The sequence below is a fragment of the Oncorhynchus gorbuscha genome, unplaced genomic scaffold, assembly GCF_021184085.1.
Source record: "Oncorhynchus gorbuscha isolate QuinsamMale2020 ecotype Even-year unplaced genomic scaffold, OgorEven_v1.0 Un_scaffold_3463, whole genome shotgun sequence".
Taxonomy (NCBI): domain Eukaryota; kingdom Metazoa; phylum Chordata; class Actinopteri; order Salmoniformes; family Salmonidae; genus Oncorhynchus; species Oncorhynchus gorbuscha.
This window is the reverse complement of record NW_025747692.1, coordinates 776-24227: the sequence shown is the minus strand read 5'-3', so window position 1 is coordinate 24227 and position 23452 is coordinate 776. Positions and strand designations below refer to the sequence as shown.

Here is a 23452-nt window from a genome sequence, read left to right as displayed (position 1 = left end):
TTGTAGAACAGGCAGTGTGGTAGAACAGGCAGTATAGTAGAACAGGCAGTAGCCAGCTCAACAAGGTGCAAGATGGTAGAACAGGCAGTATAGTAGAACAGGCAGTATGGTAGAACAGGCAGTAGCCAGCTCAATAAGGGGCAGTATAGTAGTACAGGCAGTATAGTAGAACAGGCAGTATAGTAGAACAGGCAGTATAGTAGAACAGGCAGTATAGTAGAACAGGCAGTATAGTAGAACAGGCAGTAGCCAGCTCAATAAGGGGCAGTATGGTAGAACAGGCAGTATAGTAGAACAGGCAGGTGCCAGCTCAATAAGGGGCAGTATGGTAGAACAGGCAGTATGGTAGAACAGGCAGTATAGTAGAACAGGCAGTATAGTAGAACAGGCAGTATAGTAGAACATGCAGTAGCCAGCTCAATAAGGGGCAGTATAGTAGAACAGGCAGTAGCCGGCTCAATAAGGGGCAATATTGTAGAACAGGCAGTAGCCGGCTCAATAAGGGGCAATATTGTAGAACAGGCAGTGTGGTAGAACAGGCAGTATAGTAGAACAGGCAGTAGCCAGCTCAACAACGGGCAAGATGGTAGAACAGGCAGTATAGTAGAACAGGCAGTATGGTAGAACAGGCAGTATAGTAGAACAGGCAGTAGCCAGCTCAATAAGGGGCTGTATGGTAGAACAGGCAGGTGCCAGCTCAATAAGGGGCAGTATGGTAGAACAGGCAGTATAGTAGAACAGGCAGTATAGTAGAACAGGCAGTATAGTAGAACATGCAGTAGCCAGCTCAATAAGGGGCAGTATGGTAGAACAGGCAGTATGGTAGAACAGGCAGTAGCCAGCTCAATAAGGGGCAGTATGGTAGAACAGGCAGTAGCCAGCTCAATAAGGGGCAGTATGGTAGAACAGGCAGTATGGTAGAACAGGCAGTATAGTAGAACAGGCAGTATAGTAGAACAGGCAGTATAGTAGAACAGGCAGTAGCCAGCTCAATAAGGGGCAGTATGGTAGAACAGGCAGTAGCTGGCTCAATAAGGGGCAGTATGGTAGAACAGGCAGTATGGTAGAACAGGCAGTATGGTAGAACAGGCAGTATAGTAGAACAGGCAGTATAGTAGAACAGGCAGTAGCCAGCTCAATAAGGGGCAGTATGGTAGAACAGGCAGTATGGTAGAACAGGCAGTACAGTAGAACAGGCAGTAGCCAGCTCAATAAGGGGCAGTATGGTAGAACAGGCGGTAGCCAGCTCAATAAGGGGCAGTATGGTAGAACAGGCAGTATGGTAGAACAGGCAGTACAGTAGAACAGGCAGTAGCCAGCTCAATAAGGGGCAGTATGGTAGAACAGGCAGTAGCCAGCTCAATAAGGGGCAGTATGGTAGAACAGGCAGTAGCCAGCTTAATAAGGGGAAGTATGGTAGAACAGGCAGTAGCCGGCTCAATAAGGGGCAGTATGGTAGGACAGGCAGTAGCCGGCTCAATAAGGGGCAGTATGGTAGAACAGGCAGTAGCCGGCTCAATAAGGGGCAGTATAGTATTACAGGCAGTAGCCGGCTCAATAAGGGGCAGTATAGTAGAACAGGCAGTAGCCGGCTCAATAAGGGGAAGTATGGTAGAACAGGCAGTAGCCAGCTCAATAACGGGAAATATAGTAGAACAGGCAGTAGCCAGCTCAATAACAGGAAGTATAGTAGAACAGGCAGTAGCCAGCTCAATAACGGGAAGTATGGTAGAACAGGCAGTAGCCAGCTTAATAACGGGAAATATAGTAGAACAGGCAGTAGCCAGCTCAATAACGGGAAGTATAGTAGAACAGGCAGTAGCCGGCTCAATAAGGGGCAGTATAGAACAGGCAGTATAGTAGAACAGGCAGTAGCCGGCTCAATAAGGGGCAGTATAGTAGAACAGGCAGTAGCCAGCTCAATAAGGGGCAGTATAGTAGAACAGGCAGTAGCCGGCTCAATAAGGGGCAGTATGGTAGAACAGGCAGTAGCCAGCTTAATAAGGGGCAGTATGGTAGAACAGGCAGTAGCCAGCTTAATAAGGGGCAGTATAGTAGAACAGGCAGTAGCCGGCTCAATAAGGGCAGTATAGTAGAACAGGCAGTATAGTAGAACAGGCAGTATAGTAGAACAGGCAGTAGCCAGCTCAATAAGGGGCAGTATGGTAGAACAGGCAGTATAGTAGAACAGGCAGGTGCCAGCTCAATAAGGGGCAGTATGGTAGAACAGGCAGTATGGTAGAACAGGCAGTATGGTAGAACAGGCAGTATGGTAGAACAGGCAGTATAGTAGAACAGGCAGTATGGTAGAACAGGCAGTAGCCAGCTCAATAAGGGGCAGTATAGTAGAACAGGCAGTATAGTAGAACAGGCAGTATAGTAGAACAGGCAGTATAGTAGAACAGGCAGTATAGTAGAACAGGCAGTATAGTAGAACAGGCAGTAGCCAGCTCAGTAAGGGGCAGTATGGTAGAACAGGCAGGTGCCAGCTCAATAAGGGGCAGTATGGTAGAACAGGCAGTATAGTAGAACAGGCAGTGTGGTAGAACAGGCAGTGTGGTAGAACAGGCAGTAGCCGGCTCAATAAGGGGCAGTATGGTAGAACAGGCAGTAGCCGGCTCAATAAGGGGCAGTATGGTAGAACAGGCAGTAGCCGGCTCAATAAGGGGAAGTATGGTAGAACAGGCAGTAGCCAGCTCAATAAGGGGCAGTATAGTAGAACAGGCAGTAGCCGGCTCAATAAGGGCAGTATAGTAGAACAGGCAGTATAGTTGAACAGGCAGTAGCCAGCTCAATAAGGGGCAGTATAGTAGAACTGGCAGTAGCCGGCTCAATAAGGGGCAGTATAGTAGAACAGGCAGTAGCTGGCTCAATAAGGAGCAGTATGGTAGAACAGGCAGTAGCCAGCTTAATAAGGGGCAGTATGGTGGAACAGGCAGTAGCCGGCTCAATAAGGGCAGTATAGTAGAACAGGCTGTATAGTTGAACAGGCAGTAGCCAGCTTAATAAGGGGCAGTATAGTAGAACAGGCAGTAGCCGGCTCAATAAGGGCAGTATAGTAGAACAGGCAGTATAGTAGAACAGGCAGTAGCCAGCTCAATAAGTGGCAGTATGGTAGAACAGGCAGTAGCCGGCTCATGATCTACTGTCCTTAGTAACCTCAATGACCAATCCAAGTAGCAGAATTACCTTGTTAGCCTCTGGAGGCTGCCAGCTAAATATGCTAACGAGCGCAAACGAAAGTAAACTAATTACAAAGACCGGCAATCCAGCTCATAAAGATAAACCGTGGCAAGAGAAAGTATGAACCCTTTGGAATTACCTGGATTTCTGCATAAATTAGTCAAACAATTTGATCTGATCTTCATCTATGTCACAGCAATAGACAGTCTGCTTAAACTAATAAAACAAAAACAATTATATGTTTTCATGTCTTTATTGAACACACCGCGTAAACATTCACAGTGCAGGGTGGGGAAAGTCTGTGAACCCTTGGATTTAATAACTGGCTGATGCTTCTTTGGCAGCAATAACCTCAACCAAATGTTTTCTGTTGCGAGTCAGACCTGCACAATGGTCAGGAGGAAATTTAGACCATTCATCTTTACAAAACCGTTTCAGTTCAGCAATATTCTTAGGTCTGCTTTGAACGTCTCTCTCTCTCTCTCTCTCTCTCGAGGTGATGCCACAGCATTTTAAATCGGGTTGAGGTCAGGACTCTGACTGGACCACGTTAGAAGGCGTACTTTCTTCTGTTGAAGACATTCTGTTGCTTTAGTTCTGTGTTTTGGGTCGTTGTCCTGTTGCATCACCCAACTTCTGTTGAGCTTCAATTGGCCGACAGATAGCCTTACATTCTCCTGTAAAATGTCTCGTTAAACTTGGGAATTCATTTTTTTCGTCAATGACAGCAAGCTGTCCAGGCCCTGAGGCAGCAAAGCAGCCCCAGACCATGATGCTCCCTCCACCAGACTTTACAGTTGGGATGAGGTTTTGATTGTTTGTGTGCTGTGACTTTTTTTTTTTCTCCACACATAGTGTTGTGTTCCTTCCAAACAACTCAACTGTAGTTTCATCTGTCCACAGAATATTTTTGCCAGAAACGCTGTGGAACATCCAGGTGCACTTTTGTAAACTTCAGACGTGCAGCAATGTTTTTTTTGACAGCAGTGACTTCTTCCGTGGTGTCCTCCCATGAACACCATTTTTGTTTTACGTATCGTAGACTCGTCAACAGAGATGTTAGCATGTTCCAGAGATTTCTGTAAGTCTATAGCTGACAACAGCCTTGGTTTCTCAAATGACTGCATCGCCTGGTTCACCAACTACTTACTTCTCTGATAGAGTTCAGTGTGTCAAATTGGAGGGCCTGTCTCTATGGGGGTGCCACAGGGTTCAATTCTCGGGCTGACTCTTTTCTCTGTATACATCAATGATAACGCTCTTGCTGCTGGTGATTCTCTGATCCAACCTCTATGCAGACATACACCAATCCGTATACATCTGGCCCTTCTTTGGACACTGTGTTAATAACCTCTTGGCGCACCGATCCTTTTAGCGGTATCATTTTCGTCAACATCCGGTGAATTGCAGAGCGCCAAATTCAAATTAAATTACAAAAAATATTTAATTTTCATGAAATCACAAGTGCAATATAGCAAAACACAGCTTAGCTTGTTAATCCACCTGGTGTGTCAGATTTCAAAAAGGCTTTACGGTGAAAGCAAACCATGCGATTATGTGAGGACAGCTCTCAGCAGACAAAACATTACAAACAGCTAGCAGCAAATTAGATTGTTCACGAAAGTCAGAAAAGCAATAAAATTAATCGCTTACCTTTGATCTTATGTTTGCACTCATGAGACTCCCAGTTAGACAATAAATGTTAGTTTTGTTCGATAAAGATTCTCTTTATATCTGAAAACTTTGTTTTTAGTAATCCACAGGCTCGTGCAGGACCACGACGGGCAGACAAATTCAAAATAGTATCTGTAAAGTTTGCAGAAACATGTCAAATGTTTTTTTATAATCAATCATCAGGTCGTCTGGCGCGTGCTCGTCTGGCGCGTGCTCGTCTGGCGCGTGCTCGTCTGGCGCGTGCTCGTCTGGCGCATGCTCGTCTGGCGGAAGAACAGTTCTTTCTCCGGTTGTGCTATTTACAAACAAACACGTGACTGTCTCAACTGTTTCTGGGGAACTCCGGTAAGTGTTCCGGTGTTTCTGGGGAACTCCGGTAAGCTTCATAATGTGCCCGGTCAAATAAAGAACTTGATCTGGTTCAACGGTAAGAAAAGAAAAAAAACATACCTCATGACTATTTCCAAATAGCCCGGTATACAGTATAACACCTAACACAGGCACACTGAGCACGATTGTAGTTGAGGCTAAGGCCTCTTGATAAACCTGGAACCAGATATCTGTTCTCTTCAGATCCATTCATAATGTTATCAGGACTAATAAGAAAGTTTGATCCATTTTGTTTTGATCTAATATGCAGCCAGAGATGTGGACCAGCGTTTCAATTCTCACTCAGTTTGGTCCTTGTCAGGAACATTTTATAGTTTCTTTGGCAAGATGTCTATGTCAGCTAATTCCTTAGGTTACTGGTCCAAGGGGATGGTAGGCTATGCCCCCCCCCCACCCCCCTCAAACCAAGCCTCAGCTTTGGCCGGACACTTCCCCAAGCAGGTTAAGGGTGAACTGAGGCCATACACACACTGACACGCACACGCATGCACGCGCACACACTGACACGCACACACAGACCAACACACAGAAAGAGAAGAACTGAGTGAAATTTAGCTGGCAGCAGTGTTAAGCATTTGTTTTAATCTTCTGAAAGTTACCACATAACAAACTGAGCCTTGTTGAGGCATATCATAGTCTGTAAACACACACACACACACACACACACACACACACACACACACACACACACACACACACACACACACACACACACACACACACCAAGTCTTCCTGGCTGACCGACCGCTTGCTGGGAGGATGGTACATAATGGGTTTTAACACGGTTATGGCAAAAATCTACCGCCTCAAAACACAATCTGTTCTCCCTCGTCCCCGAACGCTGTGTGTGTGAGAGACGTGGGCCAGAACTCAGTCCACCACAGGAATTATGTCTCTCTCTCTCTCTCTCTCTCTGTCTGTCTGTCTTTGTCCTTTTAAGGGCACTTCTAATTGAGTGTACACTCTATTTAGGGGTCAGTATTGCATCACCGTCCCACATACTGTGGCTTCCATTACGCCGTACAATACAATCAACCTTAGCTTTGTAAATGGACGACAGGAAATTAAACCACTGTAGAGATTGCCTGGTTTAGTCAATTAAACCACTGTAGAGATTGCCTGGTTTAGTCAATTAAACCACTGTAGAGATTGCCTGGTTTAGTCAATTAAACCACTAGAGATTGCCTGGTTTAGTCAATTAAACCACTGTAGAGATTGCCTGGTTTAGTCAATTAAACCACTGTAGAGATTGCCTGGTTTAGTCAATTAAACCACTGTAGAGATTGCCTGGTTTAGTCAATTAAACCACTGTAGAGATTGCCTGGTTTAGTCAATTAAACCACTGTAGAGATTGCCTGGTTTAGTCAATTAAACCACTGTAGAGATTGCCTGGTTTAGTCAATTAAACCACTGTAGAGATTGCCTGGTTTAGTCAATTAAACCACTGTAGAGATTGCCTGGTTTAGTCAATTAAACCACTGTAGAGATGCCTGGTTTAGTCAATTAAACCACTGTAGAGATTGCCTGGTTTAGTCAATTAAACCACTGTAGAGATTGCCTGGTTTAGTCAATTAAACCACTGTAGAGATTGCCTGGTTTAGTCAATTAAACCACTGTAGAGATTGCCTGGTTTAGTCAATTAAACCACTGTAGAGATTGCCTGGTTTAGTCAATTAAACCACTGTAGAGATTGCCTGGTTTAGTCAATTAAACCACTGTAGAGATTGCCTGGTTTAGTCAATTAAACCACTGTAGAGATTGCCTGGTTTAGTCAATTAAACCACTGTAGAGATTGCCTGGTTTAGTCAATTAAACCACTGTAGAGATTGCCTGGTTTAGTCAATTAAACCACTGTAGAGATTGCCTGGTTTAGTCAATTAAACCACTGTAGAGATTGCCTGGTTTAGTCAATTAAACCACTGTAGAGATTGCCTGGTTTAGTCAATTAAACCACTGTAGAGATTGCCTGGTTTAGTCAATTAAACCACTGTAGAGATTGCCTGGTTTAGTCAATTAAACCACTGTAGAGATTGCCTGGTTTAGTCAATTAAACCACTGTAGAGATTGCCTGGTTTAGTCAATTAAACCACTGTAGAGATTGCCTGGTTTAGTCAATTAAACCACTGTAGAGATTGCCTGGTTTAGTCAATTAAACCACTGTAGAGATTGCCTGGTTTAGTCAATTAAACCACTGTAGAGATTGCCTGGTTAAGTCAATTAAACCACTGTAGAGATTGCCTGGTTAAGTCAATTAAACCACTGTAGAGATTGCCTGGTTAAGAAAATTAAACCACTGTAGAGATTGCCTGGATGCCAGGTTGAGTTGTCACCTGCTCTTTGATGATTGACAGATAGTTGAAGCCACGTCAGAAGACACTTCTCTGCTTATTTACTACTGGGGCGACAGCGTAGCCTAGTGGTTAGAGCGTTGGACTAGTAACCGGAAGGTTGCGAGTTCAAACCCCCGAGCTGACAAGGTACAAATCTGTCGTTCTGCCCCTGAACAGGCAGTTAACCCACTGTTCCTAGGCCAGTTAACCCACTGTTCCTAGACCAGTTAACCCACTGTTCCTAGACCAGTTAACCCACTGTTCCTAGACCAGTTAACCCACTGTTCCCAGACCAGTTAACCCACTGTTCCCAGACCAGTTAACCCACTGTTCCTAGGCCAGTTAACCCACTGTACCTAGACCAGTTAACCCACTGTTCCCAGACCAGTTAACCCACTGTTCCCAGGCCGTCATTGTAAATAAGAATATGTCGTCATTTAACTGACTTGCCTGGTTAAATAAAGGTAAAATTAAACTACAGATTGATGAGTTACAAATATAAGTGTTGATGTGGCCCTCCTAATACCCTCTCTCCCTCTCGTCTTCTCTCTCTCTACCACAGTGCGACAGGACCCCATGCTCGGAGCCAGTGAGATGTTCAACAGCTTTCTAAGGAAAGCCCAGCAGGTTGGTAGTGGAGCTAGCTAGTCATGCCTTTCCAGCCTGGCTGTGTAATTGTTGTGTAGCTAGGCATGTCTTTCCAGCCTGGCTGTGTAATTGTTGTGTAGCTAGGCATGTCTTTCCAGCCTGGCTGTGTAATTGTTGTGTAGCTAGGCATGTCTTTCCAGCCTGGCTGTGTAATTGTTGTGTAGCTAGGCATGTCTTTCCAGCCTGGCTGTGTAATTGTTGTGTAGCTAGGCATGTCTTTCCAGCCTGGCTGTGTAATTGTTGTGTAGCTAGGCATGTCTTTCCAGCCTGTGTTTTGTTCTACATAGGCTTTCTCATCTGGAGGTGTGTGTGTGTGTCCTGTTCTACGTAGAATGTGTCTCATCAGGAGGTGTGTGTGTGTGTGTCCTGTTCTACGTAGAATGTGTCTCATCAGGTGTGTGTGTGTGTTGTGCATCAGTTGTTCTATATCGGCCGACTACTCAGCAAGCTGCTTCCCTGTGATTCAGTGTGTTGTGTCTCTGCTCTGTGAGCCAGGAGGCTGACTCAGTAATGCGTTCAGCCATGGTGGGACTTTGAGGTTGATGAGTGGGACTTTAGTAATGAACTGAAATGTCACACCAGAGAGGAAGAGGTAAAGTGAGAGGGATAACTGGACCCAAAATCGGTCTTGTCTAGCAGGTGGCTATAAAAATTAAAAAAATCTATTTTTTTGCTTAACAAGCCACTAGTGTTTGTACAGTGGTAAATGAGAGAGTTGAATTTTAACAAAAAAATGTGACTTATTTCCACTGTGGTAAACCTGTCATTGTCCAATAGGATACCCAGTAGTAAACCTGTCATTGTCCAATAGGAGACCCAGTAGTAAACCTGTCATTGTCCAATAGGAGACCCAGTAGTAAACCTGTCATTGTCCAATAGGAGACCCGGTAGTAAACCTGTCATTGTCCAATAGGAGACCCGGTAGTAAACCTGTCATTGTCCAATAGGAGACCCGGCAGTAAACCTGTCATTGTCCAATAGGAGACCCGGCAGTAAACCTGTCATTGTCCAATAGGAGACCCGGCAGTAAACCTGTCATTGTCCAATAGGAGACCCGGCAGTAAACCTGTCATTGTCCAATAGGAGACCCAGCAGTAAACCTGTCATTGTCCAATAGGAGACCCAGTAGTAAACCTGTCATTGTCCAATAGGAGACCCAGCAGATTCCAACAGAAGAGGTACCTCTGGAGATCTACCTGTCTAAGAGGCAGAAGGTCACGGTCAACATCCTGACCTCTGACCAGACAGAGGACGTCCTCGAGGTAGGCTGTATGTGTGTTTGCCAGCTGGGACACATGCTGATTTTAAACGCTCTTCCTTTTTCGATTCTGTTTTATTATCGTGGAAATGATGAATGATAATAATTGATCTATAAATTCACAACACTAATGTTCAGTTGGTGTCCTACAGGGAATATCTGTGCCAGGAAACCTGTAGGGAGAGGGATTATTGAAAGTACAGAATGTTTGTCAGAAACAGAGAATTTTTGCCAGCAACAGAGCACCAGAGAATGTTTGCCTGCAACAGAGAACCAGAGAATGTTTGCCTGCAACAGAGAACCAGAGAATGTTTGCCTGCAACAGAGAACCAGAGAATATTTGCCTGCAACAGCGAACCAGAGAATATTTGCCTGCAACAGCGAACCAGAAAATGTTTGCCTGCAACAGAGAACCAGAGAATGTTTGCCTGCAACAGAGAACCAGAGAATGTTTGCCTGCAACAGAGAACCAGAGAATGTTTGCCTGCAACAGAGAACCAGAGAATGTTTGCCTGCAACAGAGAACCAGAGAATGTTTGCCTGCAACAGAGAACCAGAGAATGTTTGCCTGCAACAGAGAACCAGAGAATGTTTGCCTGCAACAGAGAACCAGAGAATGTTTGCCTGCAACAGAGAACCAGAGAATGTTTGCCTGCAACAGAGAACCAGAGAATGTTTGCCTGCAACAGAGAACCAGAGAATGTTTGCCAGCAACAAAGAACCAGAGAATGTTTGCCAGCAACAGAGAACCAGAGAATGTTTGCCAGAACCAGAGAATGTTTGCCAGAACCAGAGAATGTTTGTCAGCAACAGAGACTGTTTGCCAGCTCCAGAGAATATTTGTCAGCAACAGAGAACCAGAGAATGTTTGCCAGCACCAGAGAATGTTTGCCAGCACCAGAGAATGTTTGCCAGCACCAGAGCACCAGAGAATGTTTGCCAGCACCAGAGAATGTTTGCCAGCACCAGAGAATGTTTGCCAGCACCAGAGAACCAGATAATGTTTGCCAGCACCAGAGAACCAGATAATGTTTGCCAGCACCAGAGAACCAGATAATGTTTGCCAGAACCAGAGAATGTTTGCCAGCACCAGAGAACCAGAGAATGTTTGCCAGAACCAGAGAATGTTTGCCAGCACCAGAGAACCAGAGAATGTTTGCCAGCACCAGAGAATGTTTGCCAGCACCAGAGAATGTTTGCCAGCACCAGAGCACCAGAGAATGTTTGCCAGCACCAGAGAATGTTTGCCAGCACCAGAGAATGTTTGCCAGCACCAGAGAACCAGATAATGTTTGCCAGCACCAGAGAACCAGATAATGTTTGCCAGCACCAGAGAACCAGATAATGTTTGCCAGAACCAGAGAATGTTTGCCAGCACCAGAGAACCAGAGAATGTTTGCCAGAACCAGAGAATGTTTGCCAGCACCAGAGAACCAGAGAATGTTTGCCAGAACCAGAGAATGTTTGCCAGCACCAGAGAACCAGAGAATGTTTGCCAGCAACCGAGAATCCATCCACTCTCGACACTAGTTGACCCATAAGTGAATGCAGTACATTCTCTCAGATAGAAAGATAGAAGTTGTAACGCCATACAAACAGCTGCTTTTTGTTCTTGTAACTACGACAATTGTAAACTAGTCTGGTGTTCTTCATAAACTGATGTTACCACAAGGACCATTGACATCTCTCTCTCTCTCTTTCTCTGGGATATTTCAATAGGTTCAAGGCTGTATAACTGTCAGTGGATAAAATTATTTTTTAGTTTTATGTGTGTCAGAGGAAATAGGAGTTGTGGATTCATTCAACCACAGAAAAAGATGACCGAAGATGATCGTTCTGTCTGTCTTCTGATTTGCAGGCTGTTGCGTCGAAGCTGGACCTTCCAGACGACCTTGCTGGTTACTTCAGTCTCTTCCTGGTTCGGGAAGGAGTGGACGGGGGCTTAACGTGTAAGCACTGACTTTTAACCTTCGACCCCTAACCCTAACCATCCCATAACCATATAGAGGACAGTTGGGAATGAAATATATGGATCATTTCTTAGAGGTCATCATATAAGATGAATATTGTTTTGACAGACATGAGGCCAAACCAATATATCATGACCTTGAATTGACATCCTGTTGTTGACAGTATCTCTAGTGTCTCCTGTTGTTGACGGTCTCTCTAGTGACTCCTGTTGTTGACGGTCTCTCTAGTGACTCCTGTTGTTGACTGTTTCTTTAGTGACTCCTGTTGTTGACGGTCTCTCTAGTGTCTCCTGTTGTTGACGGTCTCTCTAGTGTCTCCTGTTGTTGACGGTCTCTCTAGTGTCTCCTGTTGTTGACGGTCTCTCTAGTGTCTCCTGTTGTTGACGGTCTCTCTAGTGTCTCCTGTTGGTGACGGTCTCTCTAGTGTCTCCTGTTGGTGACGGTCTCTCGTGTCTCCTGTTGGTGACGGTCTCTCGTGTCTCCTGTTGGTGACGGTCTCTCTAGTGTCTCCTGTTGTTGACGGTCTCTCTAGTGTCTCCTGTTGGTGACGGTCTCTCTAGTGTCTCCTGTTGGTGACGGTCTCTCTAGTGTCTCCTGTTGGTGACGGTCTCTCTAGTGTCTCCTGTTGGTGACGGTCTCTCTAGTGTTTCCTGTTGGTGACGGTCTCTCTAGTGTCTCCTGTTGGTGACGGTCTCTCTAGTGTCTCCTGTTGGTGACGGTCTCTCTAGTGTCTCCTGTTGTTGACGGTCTCTCTAGTGTCTCCTGTTGTTGACGGTCTCTCTAGTGTCTCCTGTTGGTGACGGTCTCTCGTGTCTCCTGTTGTTGACGGTCTGTCTAGTGTCTCCTTTTGATGACGGTCTCTCGTGTCTCCTGTTGTTGACGGTCTCTCGTGTCTCCTGTTGGTGACGGTCTCTCTAGTGTCTCCTGTTGTTGACGGTCTGTCTCGTGTCTCCTGTTGGTGACGGTCTCTCTAGTGTCTCCTGTTGTTGACGGTCTGTCTAGTGTCTCCTTTTGATGACGGTCTCTCTAGTGTCTCCTGTTGTTGACGGTCTGTCTAGTGTCTCCTTTTGATGACGGTCTCTCTAGTGTCTCCTGTTGTTGACTCATTTTGAAAACTTTCTTTAAAAGTTCACCGGAAAGATCCAGTCAGACATCTTTATGGTTTCCTCTTTTTATTGTTGACTATATACTGTAAGCTGTTGACTAGATGTACCTACAGTTTTGAGATAAACTGTCTCTAAAACATGGTTTTATCAGACTCACTAAGGCCCTTTCCCTGGAAACACGCAGAGCAGAGCAAGAGGCCACCCTGCCTAGCCCTGGTCCTATTGACGCAATGGGGATGCCATATGGCTCCCCAGGATGGAGAAACAGAGGCTGGAGAGGCAGACCAGCAGCTGGAAGGTTGCTGGTTCAAGCCCCGGGTCGGGCTACAGACAAATGGGAATAGAACTGAACTGGCAGCTGGAAGGCTGATGGTCCTCGATACCATGTACCATCTCCTGCCATTGTGCCCTAGAGCAAGGCACCTAGCGCCCCCCCCCCCCCCCCCCACAAGTAAATTCCATCCAGGGGCTCTGGACTGCCACTGACCATGTCAACTTCTGTGCATTTGTTGTTGTTGGGAAAGCGAGACGGCATATTTTCCATTCTAACCAATGGCTTATGAAGTATTATATCCCACAGGAGACATACATGTCTTTATCCAGCATATTGTCCATCTAGAGGGTGATACTAGCTGGCTCCTCATGTAATCCCCTCCAGGAACAAAATGTCTGCCATTGAGCAATATTGTCTGGGGGAGGAAAAAAAGATAACATTTTAGACTCCCTGCACAGGCATTTCTGTTGAAATACATCAGCACAATGTTGATGGAGCACATTTCACTTTGATTATAACCCAAGATGAATATGAGTTGTTAGTCTAGCCAGCCGATAGTCCATGAGCATCCATGGCTAGGCTAATGAATTGTCTAAAACCAAAGGGTCCTCTGTTACTCGTCCTCATCAATATAAAAACAGATGAGTCACTTTCACTTAGTAGCGGCAGTAGTAGTAAACATGTTATGCTTCTGATTATGGGCTGGCATTTCAATAGACATCTAGCTAGCTAGCCTAACGTTTAGCCTAATAATAGCTAGTGAGTTGAGAGCTAGCTAGTTAACTATTGGCTAGCTAACTAGTGATGTTACAGCAACCCACAATCAGATTTTATTTTCCTGTTGCACAAAGTTAGCTTTTTGAATGGCATCTTTTAACAGAAGAGAAATCTTTTTGTTAGGCCTTCCCAGACACTGAGTGGAAAACAGAATGATAGCTGGCCAGCAGATTAGCTAGACAAGTAACACAGTGACGTTACCTGAAGTGAAATGTTGCCACACCTTCATAGCAGTGATCACGTTGTCCTGATTTCATGAATCACAACAACACAGCACTCAACCCTTAGCTACCCGTAGGAGCTAAAATTAGCAAGATTAACTTGTAGCTTTCCGGCAGACGAGACGCCTTGTGGCGTATTTCTGCCTTTCACGGGTCGGAGTGGAAATTACAAATTTGGGACACAGAAAGAGGGGAGAGGGGAAAGGGGGGGCTAACTACAACTTGTTAACGGTGCTCACTGAAACCAGTAACAACAAACTCACGCCACGCAACAGGAAGTGGTCAGGGGCCAAGATTCAACAACCCACATTTCAGGAATTTTACTAAAAATAAAACGTCTGTAAGGGGACGAACACACGTAAATGGAAAGGAACTATACAAGGTACTATGCAAGGCAATGAAGGCCTACAAATGAAGGCATGGACGTGTTAGTTTTGTTTTTTGCTGATTTCATTCCTAAAATCTCCCACTTGGAAAGGAATTGAGGAGCTGACGTAGCACCAGTGCAAAATATTAGCTAATCACTTGGTCTGTGTCCCGAAGGGCACCCTATTCCCTATACACACCTATGGGCCCTGTTCAAAAGTAGTGCACTACATAGGGAATAGGGTGCCATTTGGGACTCAGCCTAATTACCTTGATAACCGATTAAGTGTGAGAGCTACCAAACCCCCTGCCAAACCTTCTTCCTCCTCTGTTGGCTCCGTCCACGGGGGCCCTGTCTCCTTCCTCTTTTTCCTCTTCTTCCTGCCAAACCCTCTTTTTCTCACACTCAAACACACCAACACCAACAGAAGAACGATTGCCTCTGTCGATAGAGTCCACCTATTTCTGTCGGAACCGAACTGGGCTGGCAGGGTTCTGTCAAGAGTTCTGCTGAATGAAGGAACTGGTAGAACTATTGAATATGGACACGTTTCCCTAAGGAATCCTTTCATGTCCGATTCAAAGCTCCCAGAGGTACTGTCCTGAACTGAACTGTCCAAGCTATATAAACCAATACTCCTGTACTGTACTGAACTCTCCAAGCTATAGAAACCAATACTCCTGTACTGAACTGAACTCTCCAAGCTATATAAACCAATACTCCTGTACTGTACTGAACTCTCCAAGCTATATAAACCAATACTCCTGTACTGAACTGAACTCTCCAAGCTATAGAAACCAATACTCCTGTACTGAACTGAACTTTCCAAGCTATATAAACCAATAGTCCTGTTCTGTACTGAACTCTCCAAGCTATAGAAACCAATACTCCTGTACTGAACTCTCCAAGCTATATAAACCAATACTCCTGTTCTCTACTGAACTCTCCAAGCTATAGAAACCAATAGTCCTGTTCTGTTCTGAACTTTCCAAGCTATAGAAACCAATACTCCTGTACTGAACTCTCCAAGCTATAAAAACCAATAGTTCTCTACTGAACTCTCCAAGCTATAGAAACCAATAGTTCTGTACTGAACTCTCCAAGCTATATAAACCAATACTCCTACTGAACTTTCCAAGCTATATAAACCAATACTCCTACTGAACTTTCCAAGCTATAGAAACCAATAGTCCTGTTCTGAACTAAACATCTCCAATCCAAATTCAAATCTAGAATCTGCTTTCTATTTCACAACAAAGCCTCCTTCACTCACGCCTCCGAACTTACCCTAGTAAAACTGACTATCCTACCGATCCTCGACTTCAACAATGTCATCTACAAAATAGCTTCCAATACTCTACTCAGCAAACTGGATGCAGTCTATCACAGTGCCCTCCGTTTTGTTACCAAATCACATTATACCACCCACCACTGCGACCTGTATGCTCTAGTCGGCTGGCCCTCGCTACATATTCGTCGCCAAACCCACTGGCTCCAGGTCATCTATAAGTCTATGCTAGGTAAAGCTCTGCCTTATCTCAGTTCGCTGGTCATGATGGCAACACCCACCCGTAGCACGCGCTCCAGCAGGTATATCTCACTGGTCATCACCAGGTGTTCTCAACTAGCCTACCTGGTTAAATAAAGGTGTTCTCAACTAGCCTACCTGGTTAAATATAGGTGTTCTCAACTAGCCTACCTGGTTAAATAAAGGTGTTCTCAACTAGCCTACCTGGTTAAATAAAGGTGTTCTCAACTAGCCTACCTGGTTAAATAAAGGTGTTCTCAACTAGCCTACCTGGTTAAATAAAGGTGTTCTCAACTAGCCTACCTGGTTAAATAAAGGTGTTCTCAACTAGCCTACCTGGTTAAATAAAGGTGTTCTCAACTAGCCTACCTGGTTAAATAAAGGTGTTCTCAACTAGCCTACCTGGTTAAATAAAGGTGTTCTCAACTAGCCTACCTGGTTAAATAAAGGTGTTCTCAACTAGCCTACCTGGTTAAATAAAGGTGTTCTCAACTAGCCTACCTGGTTAAATAAAGGTGTTCTCAACTAGCCTACCTGGTTAAATAAAGGTGTTCTCAAATAGCCTACCTGGTTAAATAAAGGTGTTCTCAAATAGCCTACCTGGTTAAATAAAGGTGTTCTCAAATAGCCTACCTGGTTAAATAAAGGTGTTCTCAACTAGCCTACCTGGTTAAATAAAGGTGTTCTCAAATAGCCTACCTGGTTAAATAAAGGTGTTCTCAACTAGCCTACCTGGTTAAATAAAGGTGTTCTCAACTAGCCTACCTGGTTAAATAAAGGTGTTCTCAACTAGCCTACCTGGTTAAATAAAGGTGTTCTCAACTAGACTACCTGGTTAAATAAAGGTGTTCTCAACTAGCCTACCTGGTTAAATAAAGGTGGAATAAATAAAACAAGTAATGACTGCTACCGTCCTAAATGTAGCTGCTTAAAGGAAACTGAACAGCAGGGTACGTCCCAAATGCCACGGTTTCCCTGTATAGTGAACTACTTTAGACCAGTCCTATTCCCTATATAGTGCACTACTTTAGACCAGAGCCCTATTCCCTATATAGTGCACTACTTTAGACCAGAGCCCTATTCCCTATATAGTGCACTACTGTTGACCAGAGCCCTATTCCCTATATAGTGTACTACTGTTGACCAGAGCCCTATTCCCTATATAGTGCACTACTTTAGACCAGAGCCCTATTCCCTATATAGTGCACTACTGTTGACCAGAGCCCTATTCCCTATATAGTGCACTACTGTTGACCAGAGCCCTATTCCCTATATAGTGCACTACTTTAGACCAGAGCCCTATTCCCTATATAGTGTACTACTATGGACCAGAGCCCTATTCCCTATATAGTGTACTACTATGGACCAGAGCCCTATTCCCTATATAGTGCACTACTATAGACCAGAGCCCTATTCCCTATATAGTGCACTACTTTAGACCAGAGCCCTATTCCCTATATAGTGCACTACTATGGACCAGAGCCCTATTCCCTATATAATGCACTACTATGGACCAGAGCCCTATTCCCTATATAGTGTACTACTATAGACCAGAGCCCTATTCCCTATATAATGCACTACTATGGACCAGAGCCCTATTCCCTATATAGTGCACTACTATGGACCAGAGCCCTATTCCCTATATAGTGCACTACTGTTGACCAGAGCCCTATTCCCTATATAGTGCACTACTATGGACCAGAGCCCTTTTCCCTATATAGTGCACTACTGTTGACCAGAGCCCTATTCCCTATATAGTGCACTACTTTAGACCAGAGCCCTATTCCCTATATAGTGCACTACTGTTGACCAGAGCCCTATTCCCTATATAGTGCACTACTGTTGACCAGAGCCCTATTCCCTATATAGTGCACTACTGTTGACCAGAGCCCTATTCCCTATATAGTGCACTACTTTAGACCAGAGCCCTATTCCCTATATAGTGTACTACTATGGACCAGAGCCCTATTCCCTATATAGTGTACTACTATGGACCAGAGCCCTATTCCCTATATAGTGCACTACTATAGACCAGAGCCCTATTCCCTATATAGTGCACTACTATGGACCAGAGCCCTATTCCCTATATAATGCACTACTATGGACCAGAGCCCTATTCCCTATATAGTGTACTACTATAGACCAGAGCCCTATTCCCTATATAATGCACTACTATGGACCAGAGCCCTATTCCCTATATAGTGCACTACTATGGACCAGAGCCCTATTCCCTATATAGTGCACTACTGTTGACCAGAGCCCTATTCCCTATATAGTGCACTACTATGGACCAGAGCCCTATTCCCTATATAGTGTACTACTATGGACCAGAGCCCTATTCCCTATATAGTGCACTACTTTAGACCAGAGCCCTATTCCCTATATAGTGTACTACTATGGACCAGAGCCCTATTCCCTATATAGTGTACTACTATGGACCAGAGCCCTATTCCCTATATAGTGCACTACTTTACACCAGAGCCCTATTCCCTATATAGTGTACTACTATGGACCAGAGCCCTATTCCCTATATAGTGCACTACTATAGACCAGAGCCCTATTCCCTATATAGTGCACTACTTTAGACCAGAGCCCTATTCCCTATATAGTGCACTACTTTAGACCAGAGCCCTATTCATTACATTTACATTTAAGTCATTTAGCAGACGCTCTTATCCAGAGCGACTTACAAATTGGTGCATTCACCTTATGACATCCAGTGGAACAGTCACTTTACAATAGTGCATCTAAAACTTAAGGGGGGGGGTGAGAGGGATTACTTATCCTATCCTAGGTATTCCTTAAAGAGGTGGGGTTTCAGGTGTCTCCGGAAGGTGGTGATTGACTCCGCTGTCCTGGCGTCGTGAGGGAGTTTGTTCCACCATTGGGGGGCCAGGGCAGCGAACAGTTTTGACTGGGCTGAGCGGGAGCTGTACTTCCTCAGTGGTAGGGAGGCGAGCAGGCCAGAGGTGGATGAACGCAGTGCCCTTGTTTGGGTGTAGGGCCTGATCAGAGCCTGGAGGTACTGAGGTGCCGTTCCCCTCACAGCTCCGTAGGCAAGCACCATGGTCTTGTACCGGATGCGAGCTTCAACTGGAAGCCAGTGGAGAGAACGGAGGAGCGGGGTGACGTGAGAGAACTTGGGAAGGTTGAACACCAGACGGGCTGCGGCGTTCTGGATGAGTTGAAGGGGTTTAATGGCACAGGCAGGGAGCCCAGCCAACAGCGAGTTGCAGTAATCCAGACGGGAGATGACAAGTGCCTGGATTAGGACCTGCGCCGCTTCCTGTGTGAGGCAGGGTCGTACTCTGCGATGTTGTAGAGCATGAACCTACAGGAACGGGCCACCGCCTTGATGTTGGTTGAGAACGACAGGGTGTTGTCCAGGATCACGCCAAGGTTCTTGGCGCTCTGGGAGGAGGAAACAATGGAGTTGTCAACCGTGATGGCGAGATCATGGAACGGGCAGTCCTTCCCCGGGAGGAAGAGCAGCTCCGTCTTGCCGAGGTTCAGCTTGAGGTGGTGATCCGTCATCCACACTGATATGTCTGCCAGACATGCAGAGATGCGATTCGCCACCTGGTCATCAGAAGGGGTAAAGGAGAAGATTAATTGTGTGTCGTCTGCATAGCAATGATAAGAGAGACCATGTGAGGTTATGACAGAGCCAAGTGACTTGGTGTATAGCGAGAATAGGAGAGGGCCAAGCACAGAGCCCTGGGGGACACCAGTGGTGAGAGCGCGTGGTGAGGAGACAGATTCTCGCCACGCCACCTGGTAGGAGCGACCTGTCAGGTAGGACGCAATCCAAGCGTGGGCCGCGCCGGAGATGCCCAACTCGGAGAGTGTACTACTATGGACCAGAGCCCTATTCCCTATATAGTGTACTACTATAGACCAGAGCCCTATTCCCTATATAGTGTACTACTATGGACCAGAGCCCTATTCCCTATATAGTGCACTACTATAGACCAGGGCCCTATTCCCTATATAATGCACTACTTTAGACCAGAGCCCTATTCCCTATATAGTGTATTACTTTAGACCAGAGCCCTATTGGCCACTATGTAGGGAAGTGGGTGCCATTTGGGATGTAAGCCACTCCCTCCAGACAGCTGCTGTTCCCTCTGGAGGTCTCAACTAAACAGCTACAGTTTATACACCCACACAGACACATGGTCCAGATGTACTGTCATCTGGTCCTTCTGTAGCTCAGTTGGTAGAGCATGGCGCTTGTAACGCCAGGGTAGTGGGTTCGATCCCCGGGACCACCCATACGTAGAATGTATGCACACATGACTGTAAGTCGCTTTGGATAAAAGCGTCTGCTAAATGGCATATATCTGTCTGGTACTGGACCCTGCTGGGTTCTGTCTAGATGGACCCTGCTGGGTTCTGTCTAGATGGACCCTGCTGGGTTCTGTCTAGATGGACCCTGCTGGGTTCTGTCTAGATGGACCCTGCTGGGTTCTGTCTAGATGGACTGTCCTCATCTGTCTGGTACTGGACCCTGCTGGGTTCTGTCTAGATGGACCCTGCTGGGTTCTGTCTAGATGGACTGTCCTCATCTGTCTGGTACTGGACCCTGCTGGGTTCTGTCTAGATGGACCCTGCTGGGTTCTGTCTAGATGGACCCTGCTGGGTTCTGTCTAGATGGACCCTGCTGGGTTCTGTCTAGATGGACCCTGCTGGGTTCTGTCTAGATGGACCCTGCTGGGTTCTGTCTAGATGGACCCTGCTGGGTTCTGTCCAGATGGACCCTGCTGGGTTCTGTCCAGATGGACCCTGCTGGGTTCTGTCTAGATGGACCCTGCTGGGTTCTGTCTAGATGGACCCTGCTGGGTTCTGTCTAGATGGACCCTGCTGGGTTCTGTCTAGATGGACCCTGCTGGGTTCTGTCTAGATGGACTGTCCTCATCTGTCTGGTACTGGACCCTGCTGGGTTCTGTCCAGATGGACCCTGCTGGGTTCTGTCTAGATGGACTGTCCTCATCTGTCTGGTACTGGACCATGCTCATCTCTGTCTGGTACTGGACCCTGCTCATCTCTCTCTGTTTGTTGTCATCTTTGTTGTTATCTAAATCAGATCAGGCTGTACTGCTCATCACTCTCTGTTTGTTGTCATCTTTGTTGTTATCTAAATCAGATCAGGCTGTACTGCTCATCTCTCTCTGTTTGTTGTCATCTTTGTTGTTATCTAAATCAGATCAGGCTGTACTGCTCATCTCTCTCTGTTTGTTGTCATCTTTGTTATCTAAATCAGATCAGGCTGTACTGCTCATCTCTCTCTGTTTGTTGTCATCTTTGTTATCTAAATCAGACCAGGCTGTACTGCTCATCTCTCTTTTTTTACTCACTCTCTCCTCTCTCTCTTTCTCTCTCTTTCTCTCCTCTTTCTCTCCTCTTTCTCTCCTCTTTCTCTCCTCTTTCTCTCCTCTTTCTCTCCTCTTTCTCTCCCTTTCTCTCCTTCTTTCTCTCTTTCTCTCTCTCTTTCTCTCCTCTTTCTCTCCTTTCTCTCCTTCTTTCTCTCTTTCTCTCTCTCCTCTTTCTCTCCTTCTTTCTCTCTTTCTTTCTCTCTTTCTCTCCTCTTTCTCTCCTTTCTCTCTTTCTCTCTCTCTTTCTCTCCTCTTTCTCTCCTCTTTCTCTCTTTCTCTCTCTCTTTCTCTCCTCTTTCTCTCCTTTCTCTCTTTCTCTCCTCTTTCTCTCCTTTCTCTCTTTCTCTCCTTTTTCTCTCTTTCTCTCTCTCTTTCTCTCCTTCTTTCTCTCTTTCTCTCTCTCCTCTTTCTCTCCTTCGTTCTCTCTTTCTCTCTCTCCTCTTTCTCTCCTTCTTTCTCTCTTTCTCTCTCTCTTTCTCTCCTCTTTCTCTCCTTTCTCTCTTTCTCTCTCTCTTTCTCTCCTCTTTCTCTCCTTTCTCTCTTTCTCTCCTCTTTCTCTCCTTTCTCTCTTTCTCTCCTCTTTCTCTCTTTCTCTCCTCTTTCTCTCTTTCTCTCCTCTTTCTCTCTTTCTCTCCTCTTTCTCTCCTTTTTCTCTCTTTCTCTCTTTCTCTCTCTCTTTCTCTCCTCTTTCTCTCTTTCTCTCCTCTTTCTCTCTTTCTCTCCTCTTTCTCTCTCCTTCTTTCTCTCTTTCTCTCCTCTTTCTCTCTCCTTCTTTCTCTCTTTCTCTCCTCTTTCTCTCTCCTTCTTTCTCTCTTTCTCTTTCTCTCCTTCTTTCTCTCTTTCTCTCCTCTTTCTCTCTCCTTCTTTCTCTCTTTCTCTCTCTCTTTCTCTCCTCTTTCTCTCTTTCTCTCTCTCTTTCTCTCCTCTTTCTCTCTTTCTCTCCTCTTTCTCTCTCCTTCTTTCTCTCTTTCTCTCCTCTTTCTCTCTCCTTCTTTCTCTCTTTCTCTCCTCTTTCTCTTTCTCTCCTTCTTTCTCTCTTTCTCTCCTCTTTCTCTCTCCTTCTTTCTCTCTTTCTCTCTCTCTTCCTCGCTTTCTCTCGCTCTCCTTTCTCTCTCTCTCCTTTCTTTCTCTCTTTTTTTCTCTAGTTGTGAGGAAGCTGCAGGATTTTGAGCTGCCGTACGTATCTGTCACCAGTTTACGAAGCTCGGAGTTCTACATCGCCCTTCGTAAAAGGTATGATACCTCTCCACAAACATGAACTAAGACTGACTCTACCCCACTCTGTTAGACTGACCCCACTCTGTCAGACTGACCCCACTCTGTTAGACTGACTCTACCCCACTCTGTTAGACTGACTCTACCCCACTCTGTTAGACTGACTCTACCCCACTCTGTTAGACTGACTCTACCCCACTCTGTTAGACTGACTCTACCCCACTCTGTTAGACTGACTCTACCCCACTCTGTTAGACTGACTCTACCCCACTCTGTTAGACTGACTCTACCCCACTCTGTTAGACTGACTCTACCCCACTCTGTTAGACTGACTCTACCCCACTCTGTTAGACTGACTCTACCCCACTCTGTCAGACTGACCCCACTCTGTTAGACTGACCCCACTCTGTTAGACTGACCCCACTCTGTTAGACTGACCCCACTCTGTTAGACTGACCCCACTCTGTTAGACTGACCCCACTCTGTTAGACTGACCCCACTCTGTTAGACTGACCCCACTCTGTTAGACTGACCCCACTCTGTTAGACTGACCCCACTCTGTTAGACTGACCCTACCCCACTCTGTTAGACTGACTCTACCCCACTCTGTTAGACTGACCCTACCCCACTCTGTTAGACTGACCCTACCCCACTCTGTTAGACTGACCCTACCCCACTCTGTTAGACTGACCCTACCCCACTCTGTTAGACTGACCCCACTCTGTTAGACTGACCCCACTCTGTTAGACTGACCCTACCCCACTCTGTTAGACTGACCCTACCCCACTCTGTTAGACTGACTCTACCCCACTCTGTTAGACTGACTCTACCCCACTCTGTTAGACTGACTCTACCCCACTCTGTTAGACTGACTCTACCCCACTCTGTTAGACTGACTCTACCCCACTCTGTTAGACTGACTCGACCCCACTCTGTTAGACTGACCCCACTCTGTTAGACTGACCCCACTCTGTTAGACTGACCCCACTCTGTTAGACTGACCCCACTCTGTTAGACTGACCCTACCCCACTCTGTCAGACTGACCCCACTCTGTTAGACTGACCCCACTCTGTTAGACTGACCCCACTCTGATAGACTGACCCCACTCTGATAGACTGACCCCACTCTGTTAGAC

At 45.8% G+C, this 23452-nt stretch overlaps 1 protein-coding gene across 1 annotated transcript in view; it reads left to right on the top strand.

Annotated features, from left to right (window-relative positions):
- LOC124027683 (sorting nexin-17-like) overlaps positions 1 to 22334 on the top strand; it is a gene marked incomplete at its 3' end in the record, with an annotated part of 40076 nt that extends 17742 nt beyond the window's left edge. Inside the window, exons 4-7 of the mRNA XM_046340050.1 lie at positions 8140 to 8204; positions 9377 to 9487; positions 11342 to 11432; positions 22247 to 22334. Coding sequence (XP_046196006.1) covers positions 8140 to 8204; positions 9377 to 9487; positions 11342 to 11432; positions 22247 to 22334 — 355 coding nt within the window. The remainder of the gene's footprint in view (positions 1 to 8139; positions 8205 to 9376; positions 9488 to 11341; positions 11433 to 22246) is intronic.
- Positions 22335 to 23452: the final 1118 nt, after the last annotated feature.